Raw genomic sequence first — 27,649 nt, forward strand, 5'->3', positions numbered from 1 at the left:
TCCAAAATGAGACAGATGTAATGTATAACTTCGATTGCATTTATGCTTTGTTGACAGACTTTGTTTAATCATTGTGGTGGTTATGATAGTGATTGAAAATCGTTTAATTTATACTAAATGATGAGCAAACGATCAATGGAATATAATGCTGATTAATTGCCGATTGAGGGTTGACAATGGTTGAGTGACGTACATTAATGTGTGCTAGTTATCAATTGCTTTTTTAAATATTGATAAATTTTTTATGATAAAAATCTATTTTAATTTTTTTGTTCTATTTCATTGAACTTTTCATAACCATATTAATAGTTATATTATGAGAAGCACGATTTTAAAATCAAAACCCAATCAAAAATCTAGAGAAAATCCCTTTACAAAGCATCATGTTGGCTTGTGTAATGTAGTTCAATTGCAAACTGTCATATCAGTGGTCACATTAAAAGTTCATTGAAAGTTTTGACATTTATGCGCTAATTGAAAAGCACTCAGACGAGTGAGCAGGCTGCTCCGTACTACCGGTCGATGGCCATTTAGTCTGTCAACTGCTGCCAAATATGCAAAGGACGAAAGCGCAAGGACGGTTTTTGTGGATTTCCATTGAGCGACAGACAATGCTCACTCACACGGTTGAGTTCTCGTATCTTTGAAATGCATTTGTTTGGGAGTCTTTTCTCTGTCGCTCGTGTACGTGTTTGGGGATTTAATTTCCGCTTGGAGTTTTGTGAATTGTTTACGCATCCGGTTGCTCTTTTTCCTGCATTCACTGTACTATGTTTGAGCTAAACGAGTAATGGGTTGTTGTAAATAACAAAAAACCAAATTTGAATAAAAATAGTAAAAATCCCTTCATCAGGAACATAAGCGGAAAATAAATCGATAGCAGAGAACGGAACTGCATTTTCTTTTTACCCTTTTCTTTTCATGCACTGGAACAATTGAAAAGGGTTGAAGTTCGCTTTAGTTGATGTGTGCCGGCCATCGAGCGTGTGCGGGTGATACAATTCGAATTCGAAAACACGATGTCAACACGTACGAAACGCACATGGACAATCGAGTACAATCGGACGGGTACAAACATGTAGATTATCATAATTTGATGCCGATGTCGAATGGTAGGAAATGGTAATCGATTCGTTGTGTTTGTTGATTGGTTTGTTTTTTATTTCTCTTATGTTCGTTTCATCAAAGATAAACTAACTGTAGGCAAGGACTGGGGAAAATATCTTTCGCTTGTGAATCAATTGAGCGAATTGTATCTTGCTCACGAAAAAAAAAAGAAAACAAACACAGGAAGTTTTTCCACAGCAAAAAAAAAAAAAAAACACACTCACAAACACAAACATTTCACCACCAGAATAGCGTTTATTGATTTTCCTAGCGGTAGCTCGTGTAGCGAGCTTCTCGGCATTTTTTTAAACGCAGTGCAGAGACTGGGGCAGCAGCTCTGTACGAGGTCGAACAGAAGACAGGTTGAGAATGAAACGGTTTCAAGGGCAGCAGTTTTTCACGTGTGTTAGTGCGTTCGAGGGTTGGTGGTGCGAGATCGATGAATAGCGAACTGCTGAAAGTGAGTCATTCTGATGCTAATACGAGCCACAGTTTGCATGAAAGTGGGCAATAAAGCGAATAGTAGCAGGATAGAAGGAACTTTTTTCTTGCATGTTGGTGTTGTGGTAGATTCATTAGTTATTGAGCGGATATCAAGTGAAGGTTTGCGATGGTACGACTCATCGCAGAGCTTTTTTGGGAAGCAATAAAGCAGGTATCATTTGATAAGACACAATGATGAATCTGTATTGGGTGGAGTGTTTTACTAATTATCTAAGTTTTTAACCCGAATGACTTATAGTATTTGCCGACGAATGAGTGAAGTAAATATTCATTGCTGAATTAGTGGACAAAAGCATTCTATTGCAGAAATACTAAAGCTTCAAAGTCTTAGATGCCATGCTGTCGAATCATCATTTTGGTAGACTTCAGTGAGTTAAAAGGTCCGGTAAAAGCAAACCAAATCAATCCCTTTTCCACGCCTTTAGTTTCGGTGACGTACTCCCCATTTAAGAAACTGTAATGAGGTAGAAATATTTTCAAATTTATATCGTTTTGAACACTACCTTAAACTACCCAAACATACCACGAATAACAGTTCTTGAACCACCAGCCACCATTGTACAGCGTAGCACAGTTCAATTCATGCGTATCGTTGTCCTGATCGAAAGTTGTAAATTTAGCACCGACATGGAATGTTAGCGAATCTCCTGCTGTGCCACTGTATTTGCCAATCACCTTGATCGCATACTGTTCCATTACCGTTCCGATGCCAAACACGGTGTAGTGGGCGTACACCGTGGCGCCCTGAAAGCTTTCCATTACGACCAACAGCTCGTGGCGTCCTTGCGCTAGCAGTTGCTGTAGGTTATCCAAACCCAGCCAGTGCTCGGCCTGTGTGTCACCGAACCCGGCCCGATACTCGGCCCAGGTGCGGTTAAACAGGAGCGAACCATTGAATCGCCACTGGAACACTATCCACTCACCGTCGAGCTTACGATCGGTATCGAGTCCAGCGATTGTTTCACGACGATACCTAATCCTGTTTACGTCTGGTAGGTGTGTATTGCTTTTGGCAAACGAATCGACCTCCCCACAAGAAGCACTACTATGTCGCTTCAGCTCATCCAGTTGATGGGTTTGGTTTTGGGCGATCTCGTGTAGGGTGGTTTGAAGTCGTTCCTCAAGCGCAACCAGGTGCGTTAGCAGCAGCTCAAAGAGTAATCCGTTGAGATCAGCGTGTGTTTCGTTAAGCTGATTGGTGTGGGCTACAAATGCCACTGCACAGCACACTAGCAGCGCAACTTTACCTAACGACATGTTGCGATGTACCACAATCAACGCTCGACAAGAGTTGCCAACCAAATGGTGCGAAGTAAAGGCTAATAATAAGTGGTAAGCTTGATCTTTTCATGCTGTATGCGATAAGAGTTGCATCTTTAGCTCAAATGTTTTGGTGAATGCGGTTTTTGTGGGTAATAATCAGTGAGCGCAAAGGGTGCAGCACATACGATTCAATGGATGAATTCAACGAAATGGAATCTCAAATCATAAATCGGCTGATTAACTAAATAAAAATAACGAATACCACGCAATATCATTCTCAAATAGAGCTGTTCTTTATATTTTGTTTACAATTGACGTCAGTACAAAATATTTTATTAGTATTTTATATTAGAATAAAATAAAAACCAGAAAGGTAATGATAATTTATTAATTTCAAGTATGTCGTTGTGATTGTTTTTATAAACTAGATTACCACGGTATTTTATCCCTGTTTTTTAGGCCTCATCCCGGGCGTGTTCAGTTGGTAATGATAAGGTTTACAAATGTCTTTCATTTTGTTTGACTGTCCAGGCAGTCTAAATTTGCTGGATGTATGAATCTTTCTTACTAAAACGTTGGATACATCAAGACCTTGCCTTTCGTAAGGGGGTACTCTCGATGCTCGTCGGCGGAGCAAGTCGGTCAGGCGACTTTTGATATTCAGAAGGAATATCCCTTGCAGGCATGCTGGAGGTTTGAGGCCTTACCTTGAGTAGGGGGACACTCAAACCTCTGGAAAGAATTGAACGCAAGTTTTAGCTTGTTGTACCTTCTCATTAGACAGCTCTTCCGTGGCTGAAAAGACAACTTTATTTACACCCAGTTCTTACAATAGGTTTTGCTCGCTTTCGAACCGAAAAATGTTCTTTTGTAGCTTTTCCTTTTTTTTTATTGCATTTTGTACAAAAATGTTTACGTACGCCTAAAATGTTATCGATTGTATTGTATTGCCTATTGTATTTTGTCGCTATTATTGTACTGATCGGTCGCGGTGCGAACGATCGCTGAGTCTGCCTAAAATGTGCCGGATATCATTCGTCATTTGTTCTATCTGATTGCTATGGTTTGATACGCATAAAGTTATTTGTTCGCTAGCTTATTCTGTTGCCTCGTCCTGCCCTTTTCTGATCCTTCTTATCTCTCCTTTTCTTCTTGGCGCCTCTTAAGGGGACAGGGCGTTGGGAACCTAATAAAGTTTCCAACAGCAACGCAACGCTTGTTGTATGCGAGATAATTAATTATTAGATTAATTAAAAATTAGATATTTTTGAATTTTTCAAGTGTATTTGTGGTGTTCACTACAGAACAAATATCCCAAAAGTGTTCTAGAAAAAATAACTAAACAAACAAAAAATACTAAAAAAGCAACTGTGTACTGAATAAAAATATAAATATCTTAACAACATGTGGTCTTCTAATGCATTTCTCTATAACAATTAAGAAAAGCTCTTTGTACAAATTTACAAATAGAACTACGAACGAAAAGCAACATACCTTTATTATCTTTTTCTGTAAATTACCCCACGATTATGCAATGCCCGGAAAGAAGAGTAGTATAAATAAGCATCATAAACATAATTCGATAAACATTGGGGTCAAACCCTGGAGGAGGTTAGAGTGTTCTACAGCGAACCCATGTTCACATCAAGATTGTCTGCTAAGCCCGTGCTGTGGTAGTCGTGTTTTGTGCGTGTCCTGGCTGTAGTAGCGAAGCAAAACGTTCGAAGTTAATTTTTCACCAACACTTCCCTGTGTGTGTGAGGAGAGTTATGCCGATCGTGTGCCTGAGGTGGCTGCCATCGTTTAGCCTAATCCTTCCACAAAGACACAGCAAAACGGCAAAAAGCTCCCGAGTGGCCACTCTCGGTGGTTGATGATCGCTGTTTTCCGCCGCCGCTGTTGCGACTGTTGTTGGTGCTGTACGCTTTTGTTTGCCGTAATTTGAACCGCCCACGGCGGAAGTGGCGGTGTGCGCGGGTGGAATGTAAAATGATAGCATAAATTTGTTACAAGATTTTATTTTTAATGAGATGATTAAAAGTTAGCTTTACACTTCTTCTTTTGCCGTTGAACTTTTTGGGTTTTTTTTACCGTGTTATTCGCAACCGTTCGTGGCCATGGAACGGTTGGTAAGCGGTTTCCTCATACAGCATAAAGAGAAAAAAAAGCCGGCCGGTGACTTCCGCTTTCGTGTCGTTTCGTCGTGCGTCACGCGGGGAGAAAAAAGGGTGCAGAAATTACAGGAGTGTTATATGTTTACAGGGTGTGTTGAAGCTGCCGTTCGGGTGGTAAACCGACAGAAAGAGAAACAGAGATTAGACGGAATGAACGAAAGTCCGTCGGAAGCAATGTATGGAAGGGAGCAAAATATAAAACATGAAGAGCAAGAACGGTGGCGGAAAACATTCCTCAACCATTGGGTTATTAGGCGAAGGATGGTCGAAAAGCTGCCCGGAGGCTTTACCCTCTTGTACACGTAAATGCGGCGAGCTTTCGCGGGAAGTTGTGTTTCGCAAATGAGCACACCGGTGAAAGGGAAAATTCAACGCAATATGTTGTTAGCGGGAAACAGAAAACTTGAAAGAAAGCATAAAAAATTATGGAGCTCGTTGTGAGAATTGGAACACATTTATGTACCAGCCAAAGAACATAAAAAAGTGAATCGGAAAGCGTTTCCCTATAGTCACGGAAATACAGAACCTGAAACAGGCTTGACGCTTGTTAGCAGGCTTTCACAGTTGTGTGGATGTTTTTAGCAAAACATTAAATTACATGCGTTCACTTAAGAAAGTTGTAACAAGCACTTGGGACACGTGTCGGTGTGTCCGTAGGGAACCTCTTGAATAACAGTATGATTTGTTTACAGTTTAATGCATTAAATTTTATACAAATACACTTTTTAGGATAGTTTTGATTATGCTTTAAAATGTGTAATACTTATCCATTTTTTTATAAAGTTAAAATTATCTACAACATTAAACAACCATTCCCTTCACGTTGATTTTTCGTCAAACTGACGATCAAAAGCACAATACCTTCAACACAAAGATAATTCCATGACAAAGTCGTTTCGGATGAGCTGTAACAAGCTTACGCGGAACCATTAAGCTGTTTTGTTTTGCATCTTCACAGATCAAATGGGTGGCGCGCAAATTTAGCAAATTTTTCCTAATCTTCATCATTTATTCTCATTAAGCCAATCGGCACAGGGATAAGTTACAAAGTGCGAAAGAGGATAACACAAAAAAAAAACGATGATAACGTTTTAAAACGATCAACCCCGGACCGGACACTTAGCACAGCCGTTGCGGCTTAGTTGAGTAATACCAGCGCATTTCATTTTGATTACGATTACACGAACCATTTTTACCATGGCCCTGTTATTTTTTGCTACCCTTGTGGGAACACTGGATTCCGTTGCAGACGGGCACTTCCTGTTTTTTTTTGTGGCTGCCCGTGCAGGTTGGGATTTTGTGTCGATGAGGCATAATAAAATGTACGCTCTTCATTGACAGCAGAGCAGATCTCATAAATGAACGTTTAAAAAGGAAATCGAAATTAAAAGTAGACTTTAAGCGGTGCTGTGAATCGGTAAGCTACAGGAGGGGCACGTCAAGAGGCTGCGTTCGAAGTGAGTTGGCTTTTTTTTACTGCAGCGGGGAATAAAGGAGACTACAGGAGATGAGGAAATGGCAATGTTGAACGCGTTTGGGGAAGTTAGAAAGCGGAATCGAAAACAGACGGTAGTTTGCCGTGAACCATCAGCTTAATGTGATGTTTTCTGCTGTGGCTGGATAATTTAAATTGAAATGATGCTAAGTGGCTTGCAGAAAGGAAAGCCGGTCTCGTTACAATTTGGTGGATGAGTAATGTGTCGTTAAAAATTGTGCCGGTAATGTTTAAATGTGATGAAGTTAAGAAGCGCTGGAGGAATTCTATGACCAGTAGGGTAGTAGGGACAAGTGGTGGTAGAAAAATTCTGAATATTGAATGTGTGGGATCGTTGCGGTATAAGAATATTTGAAAGTTTATGAGTGATTGATTTTTAATTTTCTGATAAATAAGAGGCGTGTTTATGTGTTTCTTATCTTAACGTTTGCTTCCTTTTTTCCTTTTGAAAAATGTAACATGAATTTTCTCGTTTGAATTATGTTATTCTTCCCTGCTGCATATCCAATAAAAACAGTTAAAAACCCTAAATTCTTTAAGCCACGACTTCAATCCCACCTATGGTCGTTGTATTCAATCGTGCTTCTACCAACAACCCAGCCACACATATCACAATGCACCGTTCCAGTTTGTCGATGGGAAAATTTATGCACATCCCAAATTAGCCCTGTGAGAGCAGTTTGCCACTGCACACTGCACGGCTCAAACTTCCGCCTCGGTGCAGCTGTTGATGTAGCCGAAACATAATCATAATACGTTTATTTAAGTACTGCAGATAGAAGCAACACGGAACCAAAACGTTCGGAAAGAGCAGGAATTGTTTTTTCTCCTATTTCTTTTCTCACCGTTGCTCTCTTGCATAGATTTTTCGTGATGGAAAACTTTTCTCCACCATCATCCTCATCATCATCATCATCATCATCGTCGTGGTGCGGATCGTGTCCGTAGTAGGCATGGTCCCACCAGTGGGAATAAGCTTCGTGCCTTGGTGATGACATTTTACGGCGCGTTTCGGTAACGGTGACAATGACAACGAGCGTAATGACCGTAGCGTTCAACGTTAGGTTGCCGGCTTCCGGTCGAGACGGCGGTAACGTTTACAAGAGCTGCACGCTGTCTTACTCACCTGCCGGACGAGCCTTGCTGTTATGGCGCACCGTATCATGCTAGCAATGGAGGTGACAAATTTGGCTTTAAACAAAACTCGAAACAAAGGCTCGATGGCCAGAGGTGCGATGGTGGTGCGTTTACCCGTCCTGCAGCACGAAGAGCACAAACTTTAGGGCTCTTAATTTGAATAAATTTAATTTTCATGATTACAAGCCGTCGGGCGGTAGGCGGACTGAAGCGAATGCTGGTTTTCGGGACAAGAAACGTGGTACAGCTGATTTTGATCCTGTCCGTGACTCGACCACCGAACGTGACCAGGCGCCTCCATTGGGGTCACATCGGGGTAGGTCACCATTTACACCTTTTTCGTGTGTGAGTGTGTTTTTCCCCCACCATGACTAGGAGGCCATGTTACGAAGTTTTCGCCAAAAGAGCTTTATGTAGCTGCTGGTGCACTTGAACGCGGGCGGGCTTTTCGGTTCTTAAATTGGTCCTTAAATCGTGCGCTGGCCGTCTGCCAACGGATGAGCTGGAATTCGTGCCGTGTATGGTGTCGGTCGGTTCAGTTGATTGAAATAAACGTTTGGTGGTGATGGATGGTATAGCAAGGCAGCCCGGTAGCATTTGCGGCCATGCTGCCGGAAAGAGGTGATCTGGGATTAAAGCGAATCACATCACACTGAAGTAACAAAAAACGAAAAGTTCTTGCACGCGTAAGCAAACCAGACTACTGCAAATAATTTTTTTTTTTGTGCTTTTTAACACGTTTGGAAAGGAAAGGAACAAAAGGAAAGAAAAAAGAACGAGAACGGGACTTTGAAATCATGAAAAATTAAGGAGCGAAGAAAAGTCAATAAAGTAATCGCAGGTTTACTGAGGTTAGACCATCTTCAGCTGCTAAACCATGCATATCGGTGCGGATCTAAGGGATTTGGGTGGGAATTAGCATTCTTCGCGTTGAAGATGAAATTTATTTTGTACTTTTTTAAGCTTTTTTAGCATGAAAAAACGCGAAAAAAAGTGTTGTTCCCTTAGACTTCCTGTTTCCGAGCTGAGCTTTCTTGGTCGACTTTGGCTTACTGATTTAGCAATTTGTCATTATTATGAACGATGAGTTGGCTGTTATTTTACTTCTTGAATGTCTACTCATTTATGTTTCGTTTGTTTGTTCTCCTTAATAAGTTATCGTTGTGTTTGTTCGTCTGATTGTATTTTGCTCCTTTGCGGTTAAAACCTTAGAAGCACTAATAAACAAAAAAGATTTATTTTAAGATTTAGATTTAATTAAGTTCATGAAATTTATGTAATTCTATGAACAATGTAAACGTAAAAGCCACTTCTGTTCGAGTCTGCGGCTAAAAATAAGCTTTTTTATTTTGATCTTACTTTAGAAAATCAACCGAGTTTTGGTGAAATAATTTTTTTTCATCAGAAAATGAAAAAACCAACCAGGCGACGTTACGTTTGCAAATGTTAAAAACCAAAATCTGCAAAATATCACAGCGAAAAATTACCCCATATTCACCCGACAGAACCACGTCTGCTTCGGGGAAACAGCAGAAACAAATGTATCCACTTGCGTAAACTCGATTAACGCGCAGGGTTTTTGTGTTTTCGTTGCATTACATTTTCATTTGGCACCGTGCAAAAGTCAACATGTAGCTTAGCGTGGTTTGTAGCCGGTATTTTTTTTGTTTTGTTTCATTATTCCGTCTGGCGCGCCGTGCTAACCTTTAACGTTTGTTTCGTCATTGTTGTGTTTTATTTTTCGCTCCACCATACGTTAATTTCATTTGTAATTTTTTTTTTGCACCACACGACAGCAAAACGATGGCACGAAGGGAAAGGGAGAGAGAGCTGGTCGTCCCTGGAGTTGAGCACAAATAAACGCATTTTTCATAATGATGCTCATTGTTTGGAAGGAGCTGTAGACATGCTGCTTCTTTGAAAGTTTTTTCTGAAAGTGGGTTTCTTTAATTGAGTTTTCGTTAATTATCCAAATTTGGTTAATCATTCTTTCACTTGTCATACAGCGTGGGCAAAAAAATGAGACTGGAAGGCCCCCAAAAAAAAGCAAACATGAAAATGAAAAGGGCAAATTAAATAAATAACAACATTTCCAAAATGTCTCTATAGTTTGAAGTGGGTTGCCTATTGTAGTCAGCGTAGTAAAACCGCGTCATATTTGTGGGTTGCCGTTGATGTGGGTTTTGAACGAGAAGGGGATTTATAACACATTTAGGAACAATGGAATGAATCATCAATTTTTGTAATGCGTTAAGCTTTGATTTCGCATCAACTGTGTCACTATACAGCCGGGTTTTCCATTACGGGAGCTTGCACACTTATGATTAATGAAGTAGAAGAGGATGATAATAAGAAGATGGTACGTTTAATTCAGGCATTTTTTCTTGTTGTAAGGTTATGCGATGGAAAGTGAAAGAATGATGACGATGGAAAGGTTGTTTAGGGTTGATTACTTGAAGCACTTTTTTGATTTCTTGGGGAATTACATTTGAAAATATTTTTTAATAGAAAAAGCAAACTACGAAAAATTGAGAACAAATCATGGTAGCTTTAATAAATCTTTTTCCAGCACATGATTTGATAAACTACCCATTGAAAGTGTTGGCTCGTTTAAGATAAATGTCGATGAAAGTGCTGCAGCACACAGCAGGAAACACACGCCCACCCTCTTGGCATGATAAGCGTTCCGAATTGGTTGATGAAACGATACAAACAATGGAAAGATATATGCTGCACGAGCTAGAGCTGTTGTGCATGGAGCGTCTTTTACTTTGCCAGAGCGCCAGAGCTAGAAACGGGCAAAAGTTTCGCCAAAGCTCATCCGCATGAAAGCATATGCAAACAGGCACGATGTTATCCGTCTGCTTCATGAAATGAGCTGCGCTTGGTAGCAGAAGCGTCGGCGTGTGAGCGTGCAGTGTCGTGCGTCATCCGGCACGGTAAAAGATGTCACCTCTGTTCTGTGTTGTTCTACCTCCTTCCTCATGTTGTCCAACCACTCCACCCGTTGCCGCTTTGTAAGCAGATTATCATTACATAATTTTGTCCGATCGTGTCATGGCGATGGGATTCACTGTATCTGCTGCAGCTGCTGATCCCTTGCAGACCAAGTGAAGGATAAACGCACATCACGAACGCTGGCGCGCGTGGCACGTGGTTGTGTGGGGAACGATTTCGTGAGTAATTGTTGCTCGGCAAACATGATTCTAATTTACTGAAACGATTCAGCTTGTGGTGGGAGACGAGCGCCGAAACGGCTTGCCTCGTGCGTTCGAAGTGTTAGAGTGTAAATGTGCCAACAAAATCACACACCAAAATGCCAAAAACCGGAGTAAACTGCCACGTTGGTAACGATGCTGTGTTGTGTCGTTTTAAGCCCTGTTGGTCGGTTCGCTTGAGACAAACGCTTGAGACCGGGATCAGACACAAATCCGGTACGCTTTCGAGAGAGCGCGCGCGCTTGAACTTCACACAGGGATCTGAACGGCACTATTGGTTCTCGGTCTCGGCGATTTCGAAGCCGTTTCAGCAGAAGTTTCTGTCACTGCTATCGTGCCCGCACTATTCCACCCCAGCCCGCCTCACCATCACTGTCCGGTGTGCCATTCCAAATGGCATATAATTAAGTAGAGTAAGCACCGGGCTCGAGTTTGGTAGAGCATTTTCATTACATTTAGCTTAATTGAATGGCTTTCGAAGTCATCCGGCGGTAAGGTAAGGCCCTGGTGTCGTGCTCTGGTCGTGCTCTTTGCGGTGACAGTGCACAAGAGGCGGTCTGTGGGCACGTCGGTCGATTTGGGACGGTAGGTACGGTGATTGGGAATCGTCATTTGAACGTCCGAGCCATGGAGGGCTTGGGAAAGAGAGCGTAAGGGGACGAGATAAATGGAAGGGCCACTCCTTGTGTTGCTTGTCACTGCATGCAAATGTTTATACAATCTCGTAGTTTTATCCTTTTCCGATGCGTGCGTTTGTGTGTGTGTTTTTGGTACGCAAATGGGGTCAGTGAGTGTTCGGAACAGGACAGCAACAAAAAAAGTGCATTGCAAATCGGGAGGACTGGAATTACTGATACATCCGGGAAAACAAACAATACATAAAAGAGAGAGAGAGCTTTTGATAGAGTTTGGAAGTATTTGAGTATGGTTTAGTAGTTCTGAGAAAGTGGTCTGTTGCATTAAAAACAGATAAAATATACTTTAAAAATTAAATACAAAAAATACTAAAATTAACGATGCTTCATTAATATTTTCACAAAAAGTTTAACAAGAACAGTAAGATAATGTGGCTACTTAACTCAAACCTTCGCTAGGATTTATCAGATTAGTTTATCAAACTATAAATATCACACAGGCTTTAGCACTCGCAACTGAATTCAAACTAATACATACAATTTATATGCTTATCACTGTCTGCTACCAGTTGTTTTGAATTCAATTATCATCTTTTATCACCGAGAAAGTGCAACCTCCGCTCTTCTAATCCTTCCTTATCTTATCTTATGTCATCTCTTCATTGCAATTAGTTTTCTCGGGTCAATCTTCATTGCAGTTAGTTTTATGGCGTACATAACCGAGTGCTATAAAACGGGAGAGCTGATAGTTGTTTTAGGGGTTTAAGTAATAGTAAAATACAGATACTAATGCATAAATCTTCGTCATAACGACGGTATGGCATTGTTCCGTCATGATTATTAATTAATAAATAAATAATACAATTTCCGTCATGATCCGTACATTCATGCTTCTTCATCCTGTTTGTTGTATAACATCGCACCTGGAGCATGTCATGCGAAGCGCGGGCTTCGATATCCGGGGCAGCCGAAACAGTAGCAATTGACGACGACGATCTCGTCGATCGGTAGAGGAGTTCTGCTACCTTTGTACGATCGTAACTTCGGACAATAACGTAAGCTGCGAAATCCAAAGGCGCATTGTCCAGGGGAATCGTACCTGCTACGGACTCCACAAATTCCTGCAATCCAGAAGACTCCAACAACACACGAAATGTACGATTTACTACACCTTGATACGTCCTCTACGGGTAGCAGTGCTGGACTAAGCTGACTGAGGACGCCAATGCACTCGCCATTTTCGAACGACGGGTGCTGAGGGCTATCTTTGACGGTGTGTGCAAACAGGGCGTGTGGCGAAGGAGAATGAACGTCATGAAAATGATATCATGACGGTTGTCAAAGGTAGAAGGGTACGTTGGCTGGGGCACGTGGGGGGGATGCCGGACTCATACCCCACCAAGAAGATGCTCCCAATCGGCACGAGGCGTAGAGGAGTACAGCGCGCTCGTTGGCTAAATCAAGTAGAGTCTAACCTGTCGGAGATCGGATGCAGCCGTGGATTTAGGACTGTAGCCCCAGACCGAGTTTCCTTGAAACTGATTGGAGTCCTGGCCATGTTAAAGAGACGTGCTCAATCCTGAGCAGGCCAAGAAGAAGAAGATGCTTCTTCAAAATGTTTAACTTTAAAGTAATCATATTTTACTGGCATAATTTCCATTAGTTTACTATGAAACTACTTACTGCTTTTTTAATCTTAATCCCAGAAGCGTTAGCTGGTTTTGTCTTCGTGGAAGTGCAGCAAATATTGCTCCATTATTTGATCATATCCACTCGACATGCTGCAAACAATAACAATCTATAACAGTTAGATATACGTCAATAATTTATCACGCGTTATAGAAAAAGCAATAGCGATTTAGAATTTTTCTTTCTCCACTCCACATCCTGTTGCGTTCGAATTCACTCTTCAACACGGATGAACCGCTTAACACCTAAATTTCCATTTTTGCAATATTTATGAGCAACTGTGCAAGATAAACACTAAAAACCCCGTTTAAAACACATTCAAACATCTCTTAAGATGTTTACTGGGGCCGGATGGTAAGAGGGAAGCACACAAAAAATATTGCTCTTTCACCCATTACAGCTGACGATGAGGGGGGCCGGGACGAAGGGCAAGAACATCCATAAGTAAGTGAGGGAAACTGTGTGTGTGTGTGTGTGTGTGTGTGTGTGTGTGTGTGTGTGTGTGTGTGTGTGTGTGTTTGTATGTACGTGAATGTAGTAACCGCGCCATAAAAACCCTCCACCAATCCGTCCATGAAATATAGAATCCCATCAAGTGGATTAGCAGGATCCGCTCGGAGTCCCTTCCAATTTTTTTTGTGTTTCATAAACGAAACGGAAGCAAACATTCATGCACACAACATGAATGTGTGTGTGTGTGTGTGTTTGTAAGCTCAAAGAATTCCCCGGTAGTGGTAGGTAGTAACGGTGGGTAGATATAACTAGGTAAGGTAAGTGTATTTCACGAGACCACCATTGTGAGAGTATATTTATGGCGTATGAGATCAAAACAAATAAACTCACCCCACGTGGTGTAGGTGGACCTCCCGCTAACACCCCCCCCCCCTCTCCCCTTCCCCCGTGGGTGGTAAAAGAAGGCGGAAGGTTTCGGTGGTTTATGCTGACTTCTAAATTTGATGCCTTTTTGGTTGTTCTTGGATCAAGCTGGTTGCAGATTGTAGCGTATGTGTGTTACCATGTAACGTCGCGGGCAGTAGAAAGAAAGAGAGCATACTTTAAAAACATTATGTGGCATTTTCTTGACACATTTGTGTGTTGCTGTAGGATCGAAATGTAGACTTCACTCGTCACTTGCCGAAACTTATCAAATGGATGGGAAAGGAGTGTGCGAAATGGTTTATTTTCGCATTCGACTTTTTATTCTAAATAACAACAAAAAAAAAAAACCCCAATCCTCTTTTGTGTGAATGTGATGATTCGTAAGAAAATGCATTGAGTATGTGATATTTATTTTTGTTTGGAAAGCTCTTCGGTACGGCTGTTCGTTTTGCGGTGCAAAGATAACAGGAAAACGTATAACAAGCAGAGCAAAGTTTCGCGTTTGCTATTCAATAGGACGCTTATCTTACAATCGCTTATCATGGATAGAAAAAAAAAAACCGTTGGAAAAATCCAGCCTAACAACCGTAATTGAATGAAAATGTGCTGAAAGCTTTGGCCTGTTTTTAGAATGATACAGGCAATGGAGTGGAAGAAATAAAGATAAGTCGTATGACATTGATGAGGAGCAGAACTTGGTTACGGTTTGTGGAAAGCATTCGGATCGAGAACATTTCTCGATCGCTAGGTCTTAGAGTTTATGGGCAAAGAGAACATCTTATGCTATGCCATTGCCAAGGAAGCAAGGCATTAAATTAAATGGAGAGTTGACAGAAGTGGAATAGACTACAAACATTTCGTTGCTTGAATTCACCCGAAACAAACTGAAAGTAATAAATAAATTAGTTAGTAGTGACGATTTCATAGGAAATAAGTAAAGTATACACGATTCAAGACTTATAGGGTCGCAACGCAAGATAGGTTATTGAGCTATGAGTAACATCCAAGTCAAAGAAGCCAGAAAAGGATGGAGTAGATCTCTCAAGTTGTTGTGCCAAAGAAGAAAATGAAAGGTAAGAAACAATCCTAAGATCACATTAATAGTAAAACTTCAACTGTCATCTCTCAGGCATGACAGTTCTGACAGATGAAGCGATAGCGCTAAATAGTAGCAGCGACATCTGTAGTCGCATGTGTTTGGTTTTGAATATTGATTTAAAATCCGTCGAAATTCTTGCTCCATAAAGTTTTCACATGAAATTTCTGAAAGGGCACTAGTGGTTTTAAAACATATTTATAAGACAGGAATAAAGTTTTCCTACAATTATTACATGACACAAAAGCAGTGGGAAGGAATTTTACTGTAACTGTGCGCGTTTGTGACGTACGCCCAGTACTGCAGATCATGAACAGCAAATCTAGGTTAGGTGGCACACATTCGTTACGGTCTAGCATCATCATCAAGAGCATCGTCGCAGTTTAACTAATCAGCAGTGCAAACATCAATACACTTCCCGGCATGTTTTCACTCTCTGTTTAGACGCGTGAAAAAAGAAAGTCCATCCGTCACCGTGCCGCACCAAGTCATGCGTTTCAGGTGACCGTATTCTTACCCCGTTCCTTTCGTGCCTTGCACAGAGCGAGGAAGCTGGAACATCTTCATACGGCGCGAAAGATTCTGCTGCGCCTGGTTAGGGCTAAGCCGAAGAGCAAACGCCACACGTTTCCGCAAACGCATCGAGCGTGTCGGAATTATCACCTTTTTCCAGAGCGGAACGGCGAAGCTAGCCAGCGCCTGTGCAACAATGTGCGGCCGTAGTCTTGCGAGCGTTCTGGATACGGATAGGTGTTTTCGTTCCGGTAGCAGCGCGGAAGCTGTCACAATAAGTTTTATCCCTTTGGTTATCGAAACAACGCAGAGTAATTAATTTGCAGTGCAATGAATTGGTGGTCGGCGGTCTTAAGTGCTGGTATGCTGGCTGCGTGCTGTGGCTGTTACGATGCACTGCAGCTATCGAATGTAACGAGAGCGGAGGGGAAAAATGAGCTGGATGTCGTGCATACGGCGCAACGCAGTGGAAGATGTGAGTTATTGAGGCGTGTGGTGAAGTGATGAGAGAGTGGTTTAAGGTGTGACACCGAATTGGTGTCAAAACATGGCAAAATAAGTGTAGCAAAAATTTGAGGGAGAAATTATTGCGACGTGTTGCTGAAATGTGGTGTGTTACTTTTATTTTATCGGTTAGGTGTGAGTTTTATGGGTGAAGAGTTGGTATAAATTGATGATGTCGTTGGGTCATTGAAGTGGAAATACAAGAAAAGTGATTGGTATTGAAATAGTCATGCTTAAAGTATTTGTGTGTCGAAAAGTATATATTTGATGTTAATTATGAAAAGCATATGAAGAGCAAACAAGTTCTAAATATTTTATTTACATTTTTTCCGAATAATATTAAATCAGAACGTGATACAAATATTATGCAAAGTATTAGAAATATATACATAATCGACATAAAATAGTAAAGCATAAAAGAAGATAAAAAAAGCAAAATTGCATGATAAAAACACATAACACAAAATTCTTCGAATATTGAGGAACAGACGTAAATTGAACATTAAACTACAATCAAATATTAGAAAACTCTTCGGAGAACAGATGAGGCTTAATATATCAAATCATAATTTCTGATATTTATTTATTTTATCTAAAAATATCATCGCACCTTGCAAAATTAATCATTCAACAAATATTGGAATTATAATCTTGACACTTTTCTGCACTGAAATGCTACGATAAAGCACGTGCTGTAAAAGTTCGCTTTAACCGTACTAAAAATAATTAAATTGAAACGAAAATTTGGATGTTTTTTTTTCTAATTCTTGTGCACGTATGCCACCATCATCCTAAAGCAAAATGTCCATTTTTCATTGAAACAACCCTGCACACATCATAAAGTCCGGTGGGACAAAGTTGTTTTCCGGTGTTGCAGATAAGGGTTTGAAATATTTCATCCAAAAAAAGAAAGAACTGAACCAAACATCCACCATTGTCGCATAAAATGTGCACCGGCATAGATGTGGAGATGTTTGCCATAGTTTTGGTTAGTGAATGTGAATTTCTTTGCTCTGCTTTTTTATTTTGCGTGCAGTTTTTCCGTTCTACACGATTGGCCGTATTGCGAACGCTCCGTGCACATCACCCTCGGGCCTATCTGGCACTTGTTTGATAGCGGGCGAGTGCAAAGACAACGGTGGCTTAGCGTCGGGTACGTGCAGCACCCGTACAAACCAGGCCGTATGCTGCGTGTGTGAGTATAATGTCAATATAATGGCCGTTCTGCGGGGTGGTCTCTGTCGGTTTTTGTGCATCGATCGGTTAATCTTTTTTTTTTTTTGCAGATACCAAATCCTGCGGAGACTCCACAACTCTTAACAGTACATACTTTACGAACTCGGGCTATCCGGGACCGTACGGTGGAGGTGGAACGTAAGGAACTTTACCGGGAGAATGATCGTAAGTTTGAAGAGTTTGTATTGCACTCAAGAGAGTTACATTTTCAGCTGCACGTTTACGATCACTCCGTCCAGTGGGATCTGTCAGCTAAGAATCGATTTCCGTACGCTAACGCTCAGCCAACCGACCGGTGATGGGGCCTGCAATACTGATCGGTTAACGATCGTCGGGGCTAGCCCGTCGGTGGTACCAATTTGTGGCGAAAACACTGGCCAACATCTGTACGTGAACTTTGTCGGAAGTGGTCCTATCTCGTTGCGTATCGCTACCAACGGTGACGTGTCGTTTAATCGCCTGTGGAATATAGAGCTGTCACAGATAGCGTGCGCCAGCTCAGAACGTGCTCCTGCTGGGTGTTTGCAGTACTACACGGAACCGACCGGAGAGATTAGTAGCTTAAACTATGGACTGGGAGAAAATCCGTCCACAAATGCGGCTGGTGCTCGGGGCAGCCGACAGCTACCCAACACCAACTATGGCATTTGTATGCGACCTGCAGCTGGTAAATGTTCTATAACCTACTCACTGGTAAGATAGCGCGTTTAGAGTCATGACAGAAAACGATCGTGTGGGAAATTGAATCGTTTTTCTTTGCTCTCCAATCCATCCAGCCTCCAGACGATAGGTACGCTTTTACGGTTACCGGTGATGCTGTCGCTGTCGATCCGGCTCTGCTCGGTATGGCAATGCTGAGTGTGACCGGTGCGGCCTGTCTGACCGATTTCGTTATCATACCGAATCCTAGCGGCTTAACTTCCGACCGGTTCTGCGGTCTTGGGTTTCCGGGTGTCACGAGTACGTATAGTTTGGTGGTGCTAAAGTTGAAGCTTCAAAAGTTTAAATGTTTTAGTTGCATCTTCTTCCGCAGGTTTTGCACGACCGTTCGTCGTCTATACGGTGACCAATGCAAACGAAACACCGGACGCGGCCAATCGAGGTTTCCGATTGCTTTACACGCAGAATGCCTGTGCAGCAGCGTAAGAATGGAAAGTGAGCGAGAAAAGAAACGTTAAGCTTTAAGATAATGGACAATTGATGCTGTCGATTAAAGTGTAAAGTGAACATACAAAAAGTGTTGTATGCTGACTGAGGGTAACAAGAATTGGTTTTGTAGATAGAGAATAATAATAATTTATTTAAAGCAAGATACGGTTCAACACAACAATAAAACACAATCCTATCGTTTGAGTGATGAAACTAAAGCAAGCAAATAATTCGTCATTTATTACGATTCTTCGTATAAGAATGAAGGTTTGTTTTACTTAATTGTGCAATAAACAGTCATAATATTTCATAACAGGCAAGCTATCCGAAAAAATGTAATAATATTTTTCGTTTCACACCAGGAAACTTTACTGGAACAATCTCTCATAGCATGGACATACTCTCCGACTAGGCACAGATGAGTCTAGTAAGTTGATGGTCGATTGTTTTTGCCAGCAACATTTCAACAGTTCCAGCTTCTGCCATTTCTGTCATTAACAAGTACAGTTGCCATTTCCTGATCATTCCGCAATGCTTTCCCATAAATTTTTGTTCTCGTCTCGAGGTTTTTTAACACGTTTCCATATATTTTTGTTCTGTCCCGCAATTGTTTGGCACGTCGGAATATATTTTTGGTTTCAACTACTGATTTCTGATTTCGTTTTGGTATGCTAGATCGTAGTGTAAATTTCTTGAATAAAAATTTATGCGCACTCTGAGGAACTCTGTAAAGCCTTACTCTAGGGTTGTTGTAGGATACAAATTAACTAGAATGTATAAATAAATTATTCTCTCATATTATTAATAATTGTAGTTGATATTACTAAATAAAATAGAATATAGTTGATGTATTACCAAAATAATTTTTAGCATGATTTAAATTGAACAACGTGATATTGTCTTGTTGTAAGGAGCACCGCCCAATCAGTGTACAAAATCGAAATCCTTGAAAACGTATTTTCATCGAATCGAAACGAAAAAATTCTGGTAAAATTTTACGTTCTAATAGAGAGAGAAATTCACTCACTACTAGTATACCAAGACGAAATCCAAAATCAGTGGAATAATCTAAAATTATATGGGAATGTGTAAAAAAATTGCGGGACAGGAACAAAAATATTTGGGCACACGTTAACAATCATTAGGAAAATGTCAAAAATTGCTTGGATACCCTGTTACTGGTTGTTGTAAATTGGCTGTAAAATGAGTAATGATTACATGTAACGCACAGTTTAGTATAGGGATTCTGTAATTATAAATAAAACAATTTTCGTACTGATGACAATGTTGCGCTATGACACTCACTGCTAGTAAAAAAGAAACATGTTGATACGACAGATTTCGATCAATTAAATAGCCAGCCGTGCCTGTGATTCGTTTGTTGTCAATGAAGGTTTCACTGCAGTCTGTAATAATCCCCAAAAAGCACGAATGTATCGATTTCCGAAGCATCACAGCTCACGAAGCGTGTCAGAATGAAGATTGGAAAATTGGACCATAATTAAACATCTACTTTATGGTGCAAACATGCAACGCCTCTAAACCATTGCAATTGATGGTAGATGTTGATTGTGTCGTGTGAGTTAGTAGTTAGACGCTTGAAGTACGCTTCAGAACGTACTGCTAACGTCATGGACAGCAAAGCACACTTGCTGTGTGAACCGTAAAGCCCGTGGAGTGTGGTTTCAATAGTAACACAAATATTGAAGTTACATCGACTACCGATCGGTTCGCTGTGGATCGGATGTGTTTTTAGCTCAATTGCTGTTGAAAATAATATTTACGAGCTCATTACGGTGGTTAACGATTATTGGTCCACGAATGGGTGGTTCATTTTGTAAAGCTCGCGCTTATCATTTGCTGTTAATTTGATTGGAGATGAGTAGAGAAGCTGTGCTAAATGTTTTGCTAAAAACGTAAATAATTAGTCTTGTGCCTTTGTTGAGTTACTATTGAATATATGTAGTAAAAATTTTATTTCTTTTATCCAATTTATTTATCATAAGTTCATATGTGTAAAAATAAAGGATATTCGTTTGTTTTTTTAATTTTTTTATTTCCAGGAATAAAGTTTACTTTAAAAACTTACTAAACCACCCCTAGGACACGTATGCAAGAATCAGTCTTTAATGATGCAAGCTGAAATTACATCGCAAAATACATTCATGGAAAATAGTTAACATTTTGATTGGATTGCCTGCTAAAAGCAACAGCAAAAATCACTGTATCGTAGTATAATCGCATTTAAATTGGGTGCCGGATAGTTTATGTCTGATGCCTGAAACAACAAACACTCTACGCTTTGCCTGTCCATGAATATCCCGTTTTCTTTTGTGATTTATCGGCTTTTGTTTAGCAGAAGGGAAAGAGTTGTATAATTTACACCGACATAAAGAATGGTCGATACAATATTATGCGAGCGAGGGTAGGGATTATATTTATTTTCCTGTGTAGCTGTGTAGTAATAACAAACGACGAGTGGATGCTGGAAAAGGGGGAAAACTGAAAAGGTTGGAATTATCATATCGAAAGATGCTTGTCACACGTTGATCGATATAGGTAGGTAGGTACGTGTGCCATGCCGAGCTGCATGGTTTGGTAAGGATAATCCATCAGCAATGATATTCATGGCTGTCAGCCGAAAAGTTCGTTAACAGCTCTGTTTCCTCCCGCTGGAGGAGGATACAAGCCACAGCAGCATACCATTTATCGATTATGTATGCACGTTGATTCGTCGATAAATTTCTTGCTGCTTTGTGCGAAGCATCGGTAAACTGAGCGTTGGCTGGTCGAGGATAACGAGTTGCGCTTAATGTGCAACTTTTGGTACCGTGCTGCAGCTGCCCTGACCGAGCTTTCTCGGATGGTTGTCTGTTTGCACTATCAGCGACGCGATAATGAAGGACCGTAGTGATGCTATATTACGTTTGTTGAATTGCTTCAACGAAGATAACAAACTTCATGTCATTCGCGCTACAAAAGCAGCCGAGGCGTTCGGTGCAGCGGATCAGCTGGTACGGTACAGCCCAAGTTCGCCTTCATCGTCACCACCGCTCCCACCGTTCGTTGGTTGTTGTGGTTGTTGTGGTTATGCTCTGACCGCGGCACGTTTGCACTAGATCGCCGCAGTATAGCGATAGTGACGATAGCTTCACTCCTGCTGTAGCGTGTCAGTGCTAGGCAGCACTTGAAGGTTCTCGAACGTGGATACAATGACATTGGATTAACATATGCCATATTGCGTTGCACACCAGTTTTACGATAGACGATGGAGCGGTTGTGGTGTGGCGTTGGTTTGTGCTGGCTAATATCTTGAGCAAACGGAAGTTAAGTGCTGATGGTAGTAGTTATTGTACTCGGATATCCGGATCGTTGTGTGGTATGGGTTTTGCATGAGGTTTCGGTCGGCTGTGTCATAGTAGAAATTTGCATTCTGAGCATGAGGAACAATAAAATCCATGTCAAAAGTTAAGAAAGTGCTGGTTGTTTACAAATTTGGTAATGTTTAGAAGAACATATAGAATGTGATGTAAATTGGTTCTTTGTTCAGGTATTTCAAATAATTGCTATCAAGAAGTGGAAAATATCTTTCATCTCTAATGGTGATCAGCCAGGTGATAATTGAGATCAGCCATAAATAGCGTACCGATGCCTAGTCAATCTTATGGCGTATACTATGATAAATATCTCACACACGCGTTAGCTAGCCACATCCATGAACCGGTGGTATAAGGGGTGGCGATGTTGGTCTTCACATGGCAAGACAGGATACTGAAGCCCGTCCGCATCGTCTCCCCATATCGAGGACTATCCTTACATAGATAAACTACATCAAGAAAAGCATTTTCTAGGCCTAACATTTATCTTATAGACCTGGTAAGGGAGAGGTGATTCAAACGGGATTAAATAGTCTTCGTTTTTTGTTCACACTTTGTCATTGCCATCAGCGGCCCGGTGGGGTAGGCGACAGCGGCACCGATTTTCAAATGGCAGGACCGGGGTTCAATTCTCATCCGGACCGTCCCCCTGTAGTGAGGACTGACTAACCAACTACGTGGTATCGTCAATCTCGATACCACTTCGATGGCCAGCAAGACCTTAGAGGTCGTTAAGCCAAGAAGAAGATGTCTTTGCCATCTAATTACCGGACTGTACATTATTGAGATAAATCTAATACAAAACTATCTAGATAACCAACGCATTCCAATCATAAATATTGATTTACTCGGGATTTATGTATATTATCCTATCCAATGATAAAAATTAAATGGGCGAAAGGCAGATACGTTGTACCACAAATATGACTGCTTTAATTATTTCTGCTATAGTTTTCTGAGTGATCTTCACCAAAAGAGTTAGATTTGAAAATTTCGAACTGTCTTCACACCATTTGTTATCGTTTGTCTCTTGTTGTATTACTTGGCTTTGGGGACTGACTGCATACGATCGTTCTATTTTTTCCAGAGCACCCAAAAAATGAAGAACAAAATTTTTCACTCTCTACACCTGTCTTCAATCGATGCCGGAATTGGTTCGAAAATGTAAAATGTCAGCAATCAGCACTTAGTCTATTTACCATTTTCTGCCCATTTTGCTAGAGCAAGCAAGCTTTCGCTCGCCGTTTGTTGATGTTACAACCGTTAGTTCCCAACTATCATTCGGCAACTGGAGCCATATGGTAAGAGATCGTACCTTCCGGCCAAGGGTTCTTTTCAAGGGGAAAAAAACACACCTCAGTTTACCTATTTTTCATGAATCAGCACCAAATGTCACTGCAACGCTTGTGTGTCTGTAGTTTCGTTGGTAAGGGTGGCACACGTCAAATGGTTTTTGATTTCGTATCCGAAATCCCAGGCCGGAGGATACTGTTGCGTTCAGTAAAGCTAGCTTCTAGCCAGGATGAGCATCTGCGTTGACTTTGGAGGGCCACCTCTTTGGCCGTGCCGAACGCGCTTACATGTTCGTTGAGATGAAGAAATGATGTTTTGGTTTTGTTTTTTTGTTGCCAACGTAACGGGTCACAGAAGCATGTGACCCGCCAGCATTGGTCCCAACCGGCCGATGCCAGAAAGAGCAATTTAATTTGATTTCAAACACAATCGCAACCGGTTACTTGGCAGGAAGCTGCAGCTGCCGTTCGCCCAGAAACGTTCACACATGTGTAGCACCACCTCGGGGCGTATCAGAGACCGGAGCATCCAGAAACCAGAATCGGAAAGTGTTGTGTTGCTCCACCTCAACACCGAATCGATCCAGACGTGACGCGAATGGAAGAATGGACGTCGAGCATGTTTGTTCGGTTCGGATGTGTTTTTGTGGCTCGATGCCCGTTTCGGTATCACTGCATCGCTCGGTAGACGGGGCACGGGTACAGGAACGGCTTGCCCCTAGAACGCTTGCCCTTGTTACAGCCGCATAATCAATGCACAAACGTTGCTGAAGCGAAGAAAAATGATACGCCGAACGTTGAAAAAGGGCAAAAGGACAGGCCGTTTCCGATGTTTCACGATCGTGACGAGCACTCATTTGCGGAAATTGGTCTTCGAATTGCTGGAAGTGTGCAGCAATCCGTGTAAGTTGGGCCTCGAGCCGGTAAATGAGGCTCGTTCGAACGTGCTTATCTAATTGGACGTGCATTAAATCGCTGAGTCTATGGCACTCGTTCGGTTGTTTCATGGCCATTTCTTTGCCGGTGCGGTGACATGGATGGGATGGGATCCACGCCATCCCAGGCACATCAGACAAGGACACATTCTTGTGGGTGCAAGTACCATCGTTCTTACAACCGATGCTTGGATGCCGAAAGGATGCTTCAAACTGTTTCCCACTCGCAGCGAGTGCACGGATACAATATCAAAGCCCTTCATCGAAGTCGAAGCCGCAGTGTGCTTTTTTGTTGATTTGGAGCCACCAGCAGCTACCAGCGCTTCCTCTGCAGCAAAAACGGATGCCATACCGTTGAATACTTTATGAAGTGTCAATCGTAATTATCGAAGCTTTTCTTTGTCTTCCGGTGCGAACCGGAGAAGATGTGTGTGTGTGTGTGTATGAATTTTTATAGAGCAAAAGCACCTTACCACCATTTGGTGGCGGATCCGCTGTGTACGATGTTATTCATTCGACCGGTGCGCACTATCCACTAGCGTCATTATCACACGCGCACAAACTCGGGATTGGTTCAACATCGACGAGTCTGTTTCGTAGTATTCGGATGGATCGGCTGGATGGTCGGCTGCGAAGGTAAAATGGTAGGAAAACACGGAACGATAAATTTCGGGCACTAATTTGACGCAGAATGGACTGGCGCGTAACCTGCAGGTCTTGACCCCCGGGCGGGGTGGTCTCCGGTTTGTTTAATGCATGAAACGTGTTTGAACTGTTGTAAACAGAGAAGAATATCTTCTTTGCTGGTGTGTTGGTTTTTTGTGGAGGGAGAACTCTAATGAGCATGATGGCAACCATAATGAGGATAGCAGGAATGTACGTTGCTGTTTTTTTTTTTGTAATGGTAATGTGTATTTTATCGTGTAGTTCAATAAGATAAGTTAATTGGACTGGCATGCAGAGGGTCGATGGAGACTGTTTTCCATCCACGAGTTTTTTCAATTAATTTTAAATACAATAAGGTAAAAAAAGCTTTATCTTGTAATTCCTCTTCTTATTTAACTTTACGACTTCGGAAGGTCATAGCCTGGCATTTTTTACTTTCCTTAATTTCTCATGGGAACGTTAATCAGGGATCAACTCTCGGTCTTTAATATTTGTTTTTAATTTTTTTTTCGCAAGAACGGCGTATTTTTTTAAAGTAAGACGGCTTGCGAGGTGTGACGAAATGAGGTGTCAACACCTCTTTTAAACTATAAACTAGATTACCGCGGTATTTCCTCCATATTTTTTTATCTTATTCCGGGCATGCTCGGTTGAAGCTCGATCCTTACATACTTGCTTAAAAAAAACTTCCTTTAATTTAAATTCAGTTATTTAACAGATATTTTTTCTTGGAAAGCTTTTTCAACAGAAGTTTCCAGTTTTTCTCAAGCCAGGTGTTCCGGTCGCAAAATGGTCACGCCTGACTAAAGAACTGAAGCTGATCTTGAACTCGGCATAACCGTGTATTGATTCCCATCTAGATCCTTTCTCACAGCATGAGCTACCTTTCCAGTTCTGTATATTTGAACAGATAAGCAGCTGGCTATTGGAGGTATGATAAAGAAATATTTTTAAAGCTGTTTTCATCCAAATTGATAGGCAAATATTATATGTTTTCAAAGGTAACATTGAGCATTATTAATAAGTTTTTTTTTATTTTAAATTTAGGGACTATTTATTTATTGAAAACGATTATCCAAGCAAACAACCAAAATTGCATACTTTTCGCACAGCTCATTCATTTTGTTACCGCATCACCGAAATCGGTTTTTATTTCTACCACAATGCACAAGTTTAATCGATATCCAAAGGCTAGCTGTGTGTAAGTCTCCCATGGACTCCATGAAAATCGATTAAACATGCCATAAAGCAAGGAATTCTTTCACAACAGATCATCCACGCTTGAAGTGGTGTTTTAATCAGAGGCTTCCAGATATATTCCTTGAAAACGACAAAGGCAAGAGTAAAGTCCTCGAAAGCTTCCGGCCTGTAGTAAACTTCCCTCGATACTGGGATTTTTATGCTCAAATCGATGAAGTCGGTCATTTCCTGAGGACCCTCATCAACGTGCCCAGGACGAGAGGTCAGGGTGTCAAGCAGCATTTCTGATTGTATCTTACACCTATGGAAAAGCGAACGAATCAAAGCACTGTGATAGATATCTCGAATACGAATAGAAGAACGAGATGAAAGAAAAAAAAAAATCTCATTTCTCCATACCTTTGATCGTAGCGCATAGCACCTTAACAAATACCTACCATCAAGCATGGGATGATGTAAGAACTGTCGTTTCGGGTCGTTTAGCTGACACAAAAAAAAGGAAAACAGAGCACGCGAGCGAGCCAATGCATAAAAGTGTCAACCGACGCATGCCGATGTGAAAACCGATCGGGAGCGATTATTAAGCTCCGACGCTCGCTCCCGGTGGTGTCACTTGACGTAGAGCTCTGCCAGTCTGCCAGTGACAGCCTTAATAAAAGTCAATCTGTTCCCGGGGAGGGGCTGTGGCACGATCGTCACCGCAATCGAAACCGGAAAACGGAAGTTGTTCCGAATGATGTGTGCGCCAAGACACTTTACGTGGGTTCGCTTGGTTTGAGCACTCAAGGAACCATGTAAAAGAAGGGAGAGTGTGTGTGTGTGTGGGCCGACACGGTGAGGTGGGTTGAATATATTTTCCCGAGCAGCACTTGCATCCGGTAGCCCTATCTGCGCTAGGGAATTGTGAGAGAAAAAAGCAAAGGACAACCCTCAGCGTCGACCACGATGGCGCGAAATAGTAAAAAAAAAAGCTAAACGCGTCGAGTCATTAATGATGTATCGTAAAATATCATTATCTGGGAAATATTAAGTGATGTCATAATCTAAATTTAATGGAATTCTTTTTTCTTTCTTCTTCTTCCTGCACTCCCGCTCGATGCTGGCTGCTATCCGTAAGGCCACCGGGAGGCCACTTCTAATCCTCTCTGCTCTCGTTGGGGTTGGCTGTAAGGCATTGCTGTGAAGCATTTTCCCTTTTATCATCCTTAATCGAGTGTCGTTATGGTGACGGAATTCGCAGAAGTTGTCGGAAGCCAAGATTTGTGGCTAGACGTAGTTAAAGGACAAAGCAATGTGTGCACGAAGCAAAACACTCGTTTGGGGAGATGTAAATTATTGACAAGCATTTACGCATTGTGCGAGTGCCGACTGAGCGAGGGAAGCGTACAGCAGAAAAGTAAATGTAGGTAAAGGTGTGAATTAGGGTTTGAGAGTTGCTAGGAGTGCTAGGAATTCCTGCAACGGATTATGACAAAAGAGTTTCAAATAAGGATCAGTTAAAGAATGGAAGAATTATTATTTAATATAATTATTCTGTAAAGCTTGCTGGAGTTTTCTTAAGAAACCATTAGAAAATAATT

General features: G+C 41.4%; 2 protein-coding genes across 2 annotated transcripts; one reads left to right on the forward strand and one right to left on the reverse strand.

Annotated features, from left to right (window-relative positions):
• Nucleotides 1-1,938: 1,938 nt before the first annotated feature.
• Nucleotides 1,939-2,868, reverse strand: LOC126561050 (microfibril-associated glycoprotein 4-like). Its single transcript, XM_050216998.1, has 2 exons — nucleotides 2,135-2,868; nucleotides 1,939-2,065 (listed from the first exon to the last, which is right to left on the reverse strand). Exons 1-2 carry the CDS (start codon nucleotides 2,866-2,868, stop codon nucleotides 1,939-1,941), a joined length of 861 nt encoding a protein of 286 aa, XP_050072955.1.
• A 13,167-nt stretch (nucleotides 2,869-16,035) lies between these two features.
• On the forward strand, nucleotides 16,036-18,596 carry LOC126561051 (uncharacterized). Its single transcript, XM_050216999.1, has 6 exons — nucleotides 16,036-16,185; nucleotides 17,251-17,409; nucleotides 17,501-17,588; nucleotides 17,663-18,143; nucleotides 18,227-18,410; nucleotides 18,484-18,596. The coding sequence occupies exons 1-6, from the start codon at nucleotides 16,041-16,043 to the stop codon at nucleotides 18,594-18,596; spliced, it is 1,170 nt and encodes a 389-aa protein (XP_050072956.1). The 5' UTR covers nucleotides 16,036-16,040.
• The last annotated feature ends 9,053 nt before the right edge of the window (nucleotides 18,597-27,649 follow it).

Source organism: Anopheles maculipalpis, chromosome 3RL (genome assembly GCF_943734695.1).
Source record: "Anopheles maculipalpis chromosome 3RL, idAnoMacuDA_375_x, whole genome shotgun sequence".
Taxonomy (NCBI): domain Eukaryota; kingdom Metazoa; phylum Arthropoda; class Insecta; order Diptera; family Culicidae; genus Anopheles; species Anopheles maculipalpis.

What these genes read in the sequence shown, in the direction of transcription:
- LOC126561051 (XM_050216999.1), top strand. Translation starts at nt 16,041, where the DNA reads ATGAATTGGTGGTCGGCGGTCTTAAGTGCTGGTATGCTGGCTGCGTGC. An exon ending in GGCGCAACGCAGTGGAAGAT is followed by an intron (nt 16,186 to 17,250) that starts GTGAGTTATTGA and finishes TTTTGCGTGCAG; the next exon opens with TTTTTCCGTTCTACACGATT. An exon ending in TGGGTTTCCGGGTGTCACGA is followed by an intron (nt 18,411 to 18,483) that starts GTACGTATAGTT and finishes CTTCTTCCGCAG; the next exon opens with GTTTTGCACGACCGTTCGTC.
- LOC126561050 (XM_050216998.1), bottom strand. Translation starts at nt 2,868, where the DNA reads ATGTCGTTAGGTAAAGTTGCGCTGCTAGTGTGCTGTGCAGTGGCATTT. An exon ending in TTCAAGAACTGTTATTCGTG is followed by an intron (nt 2,066 to 2,134) that starts GTATGTTTGGGT and finishes ACCTCATTACAG; the next exon opens with TTTCTTAAATGGGGAGTACG.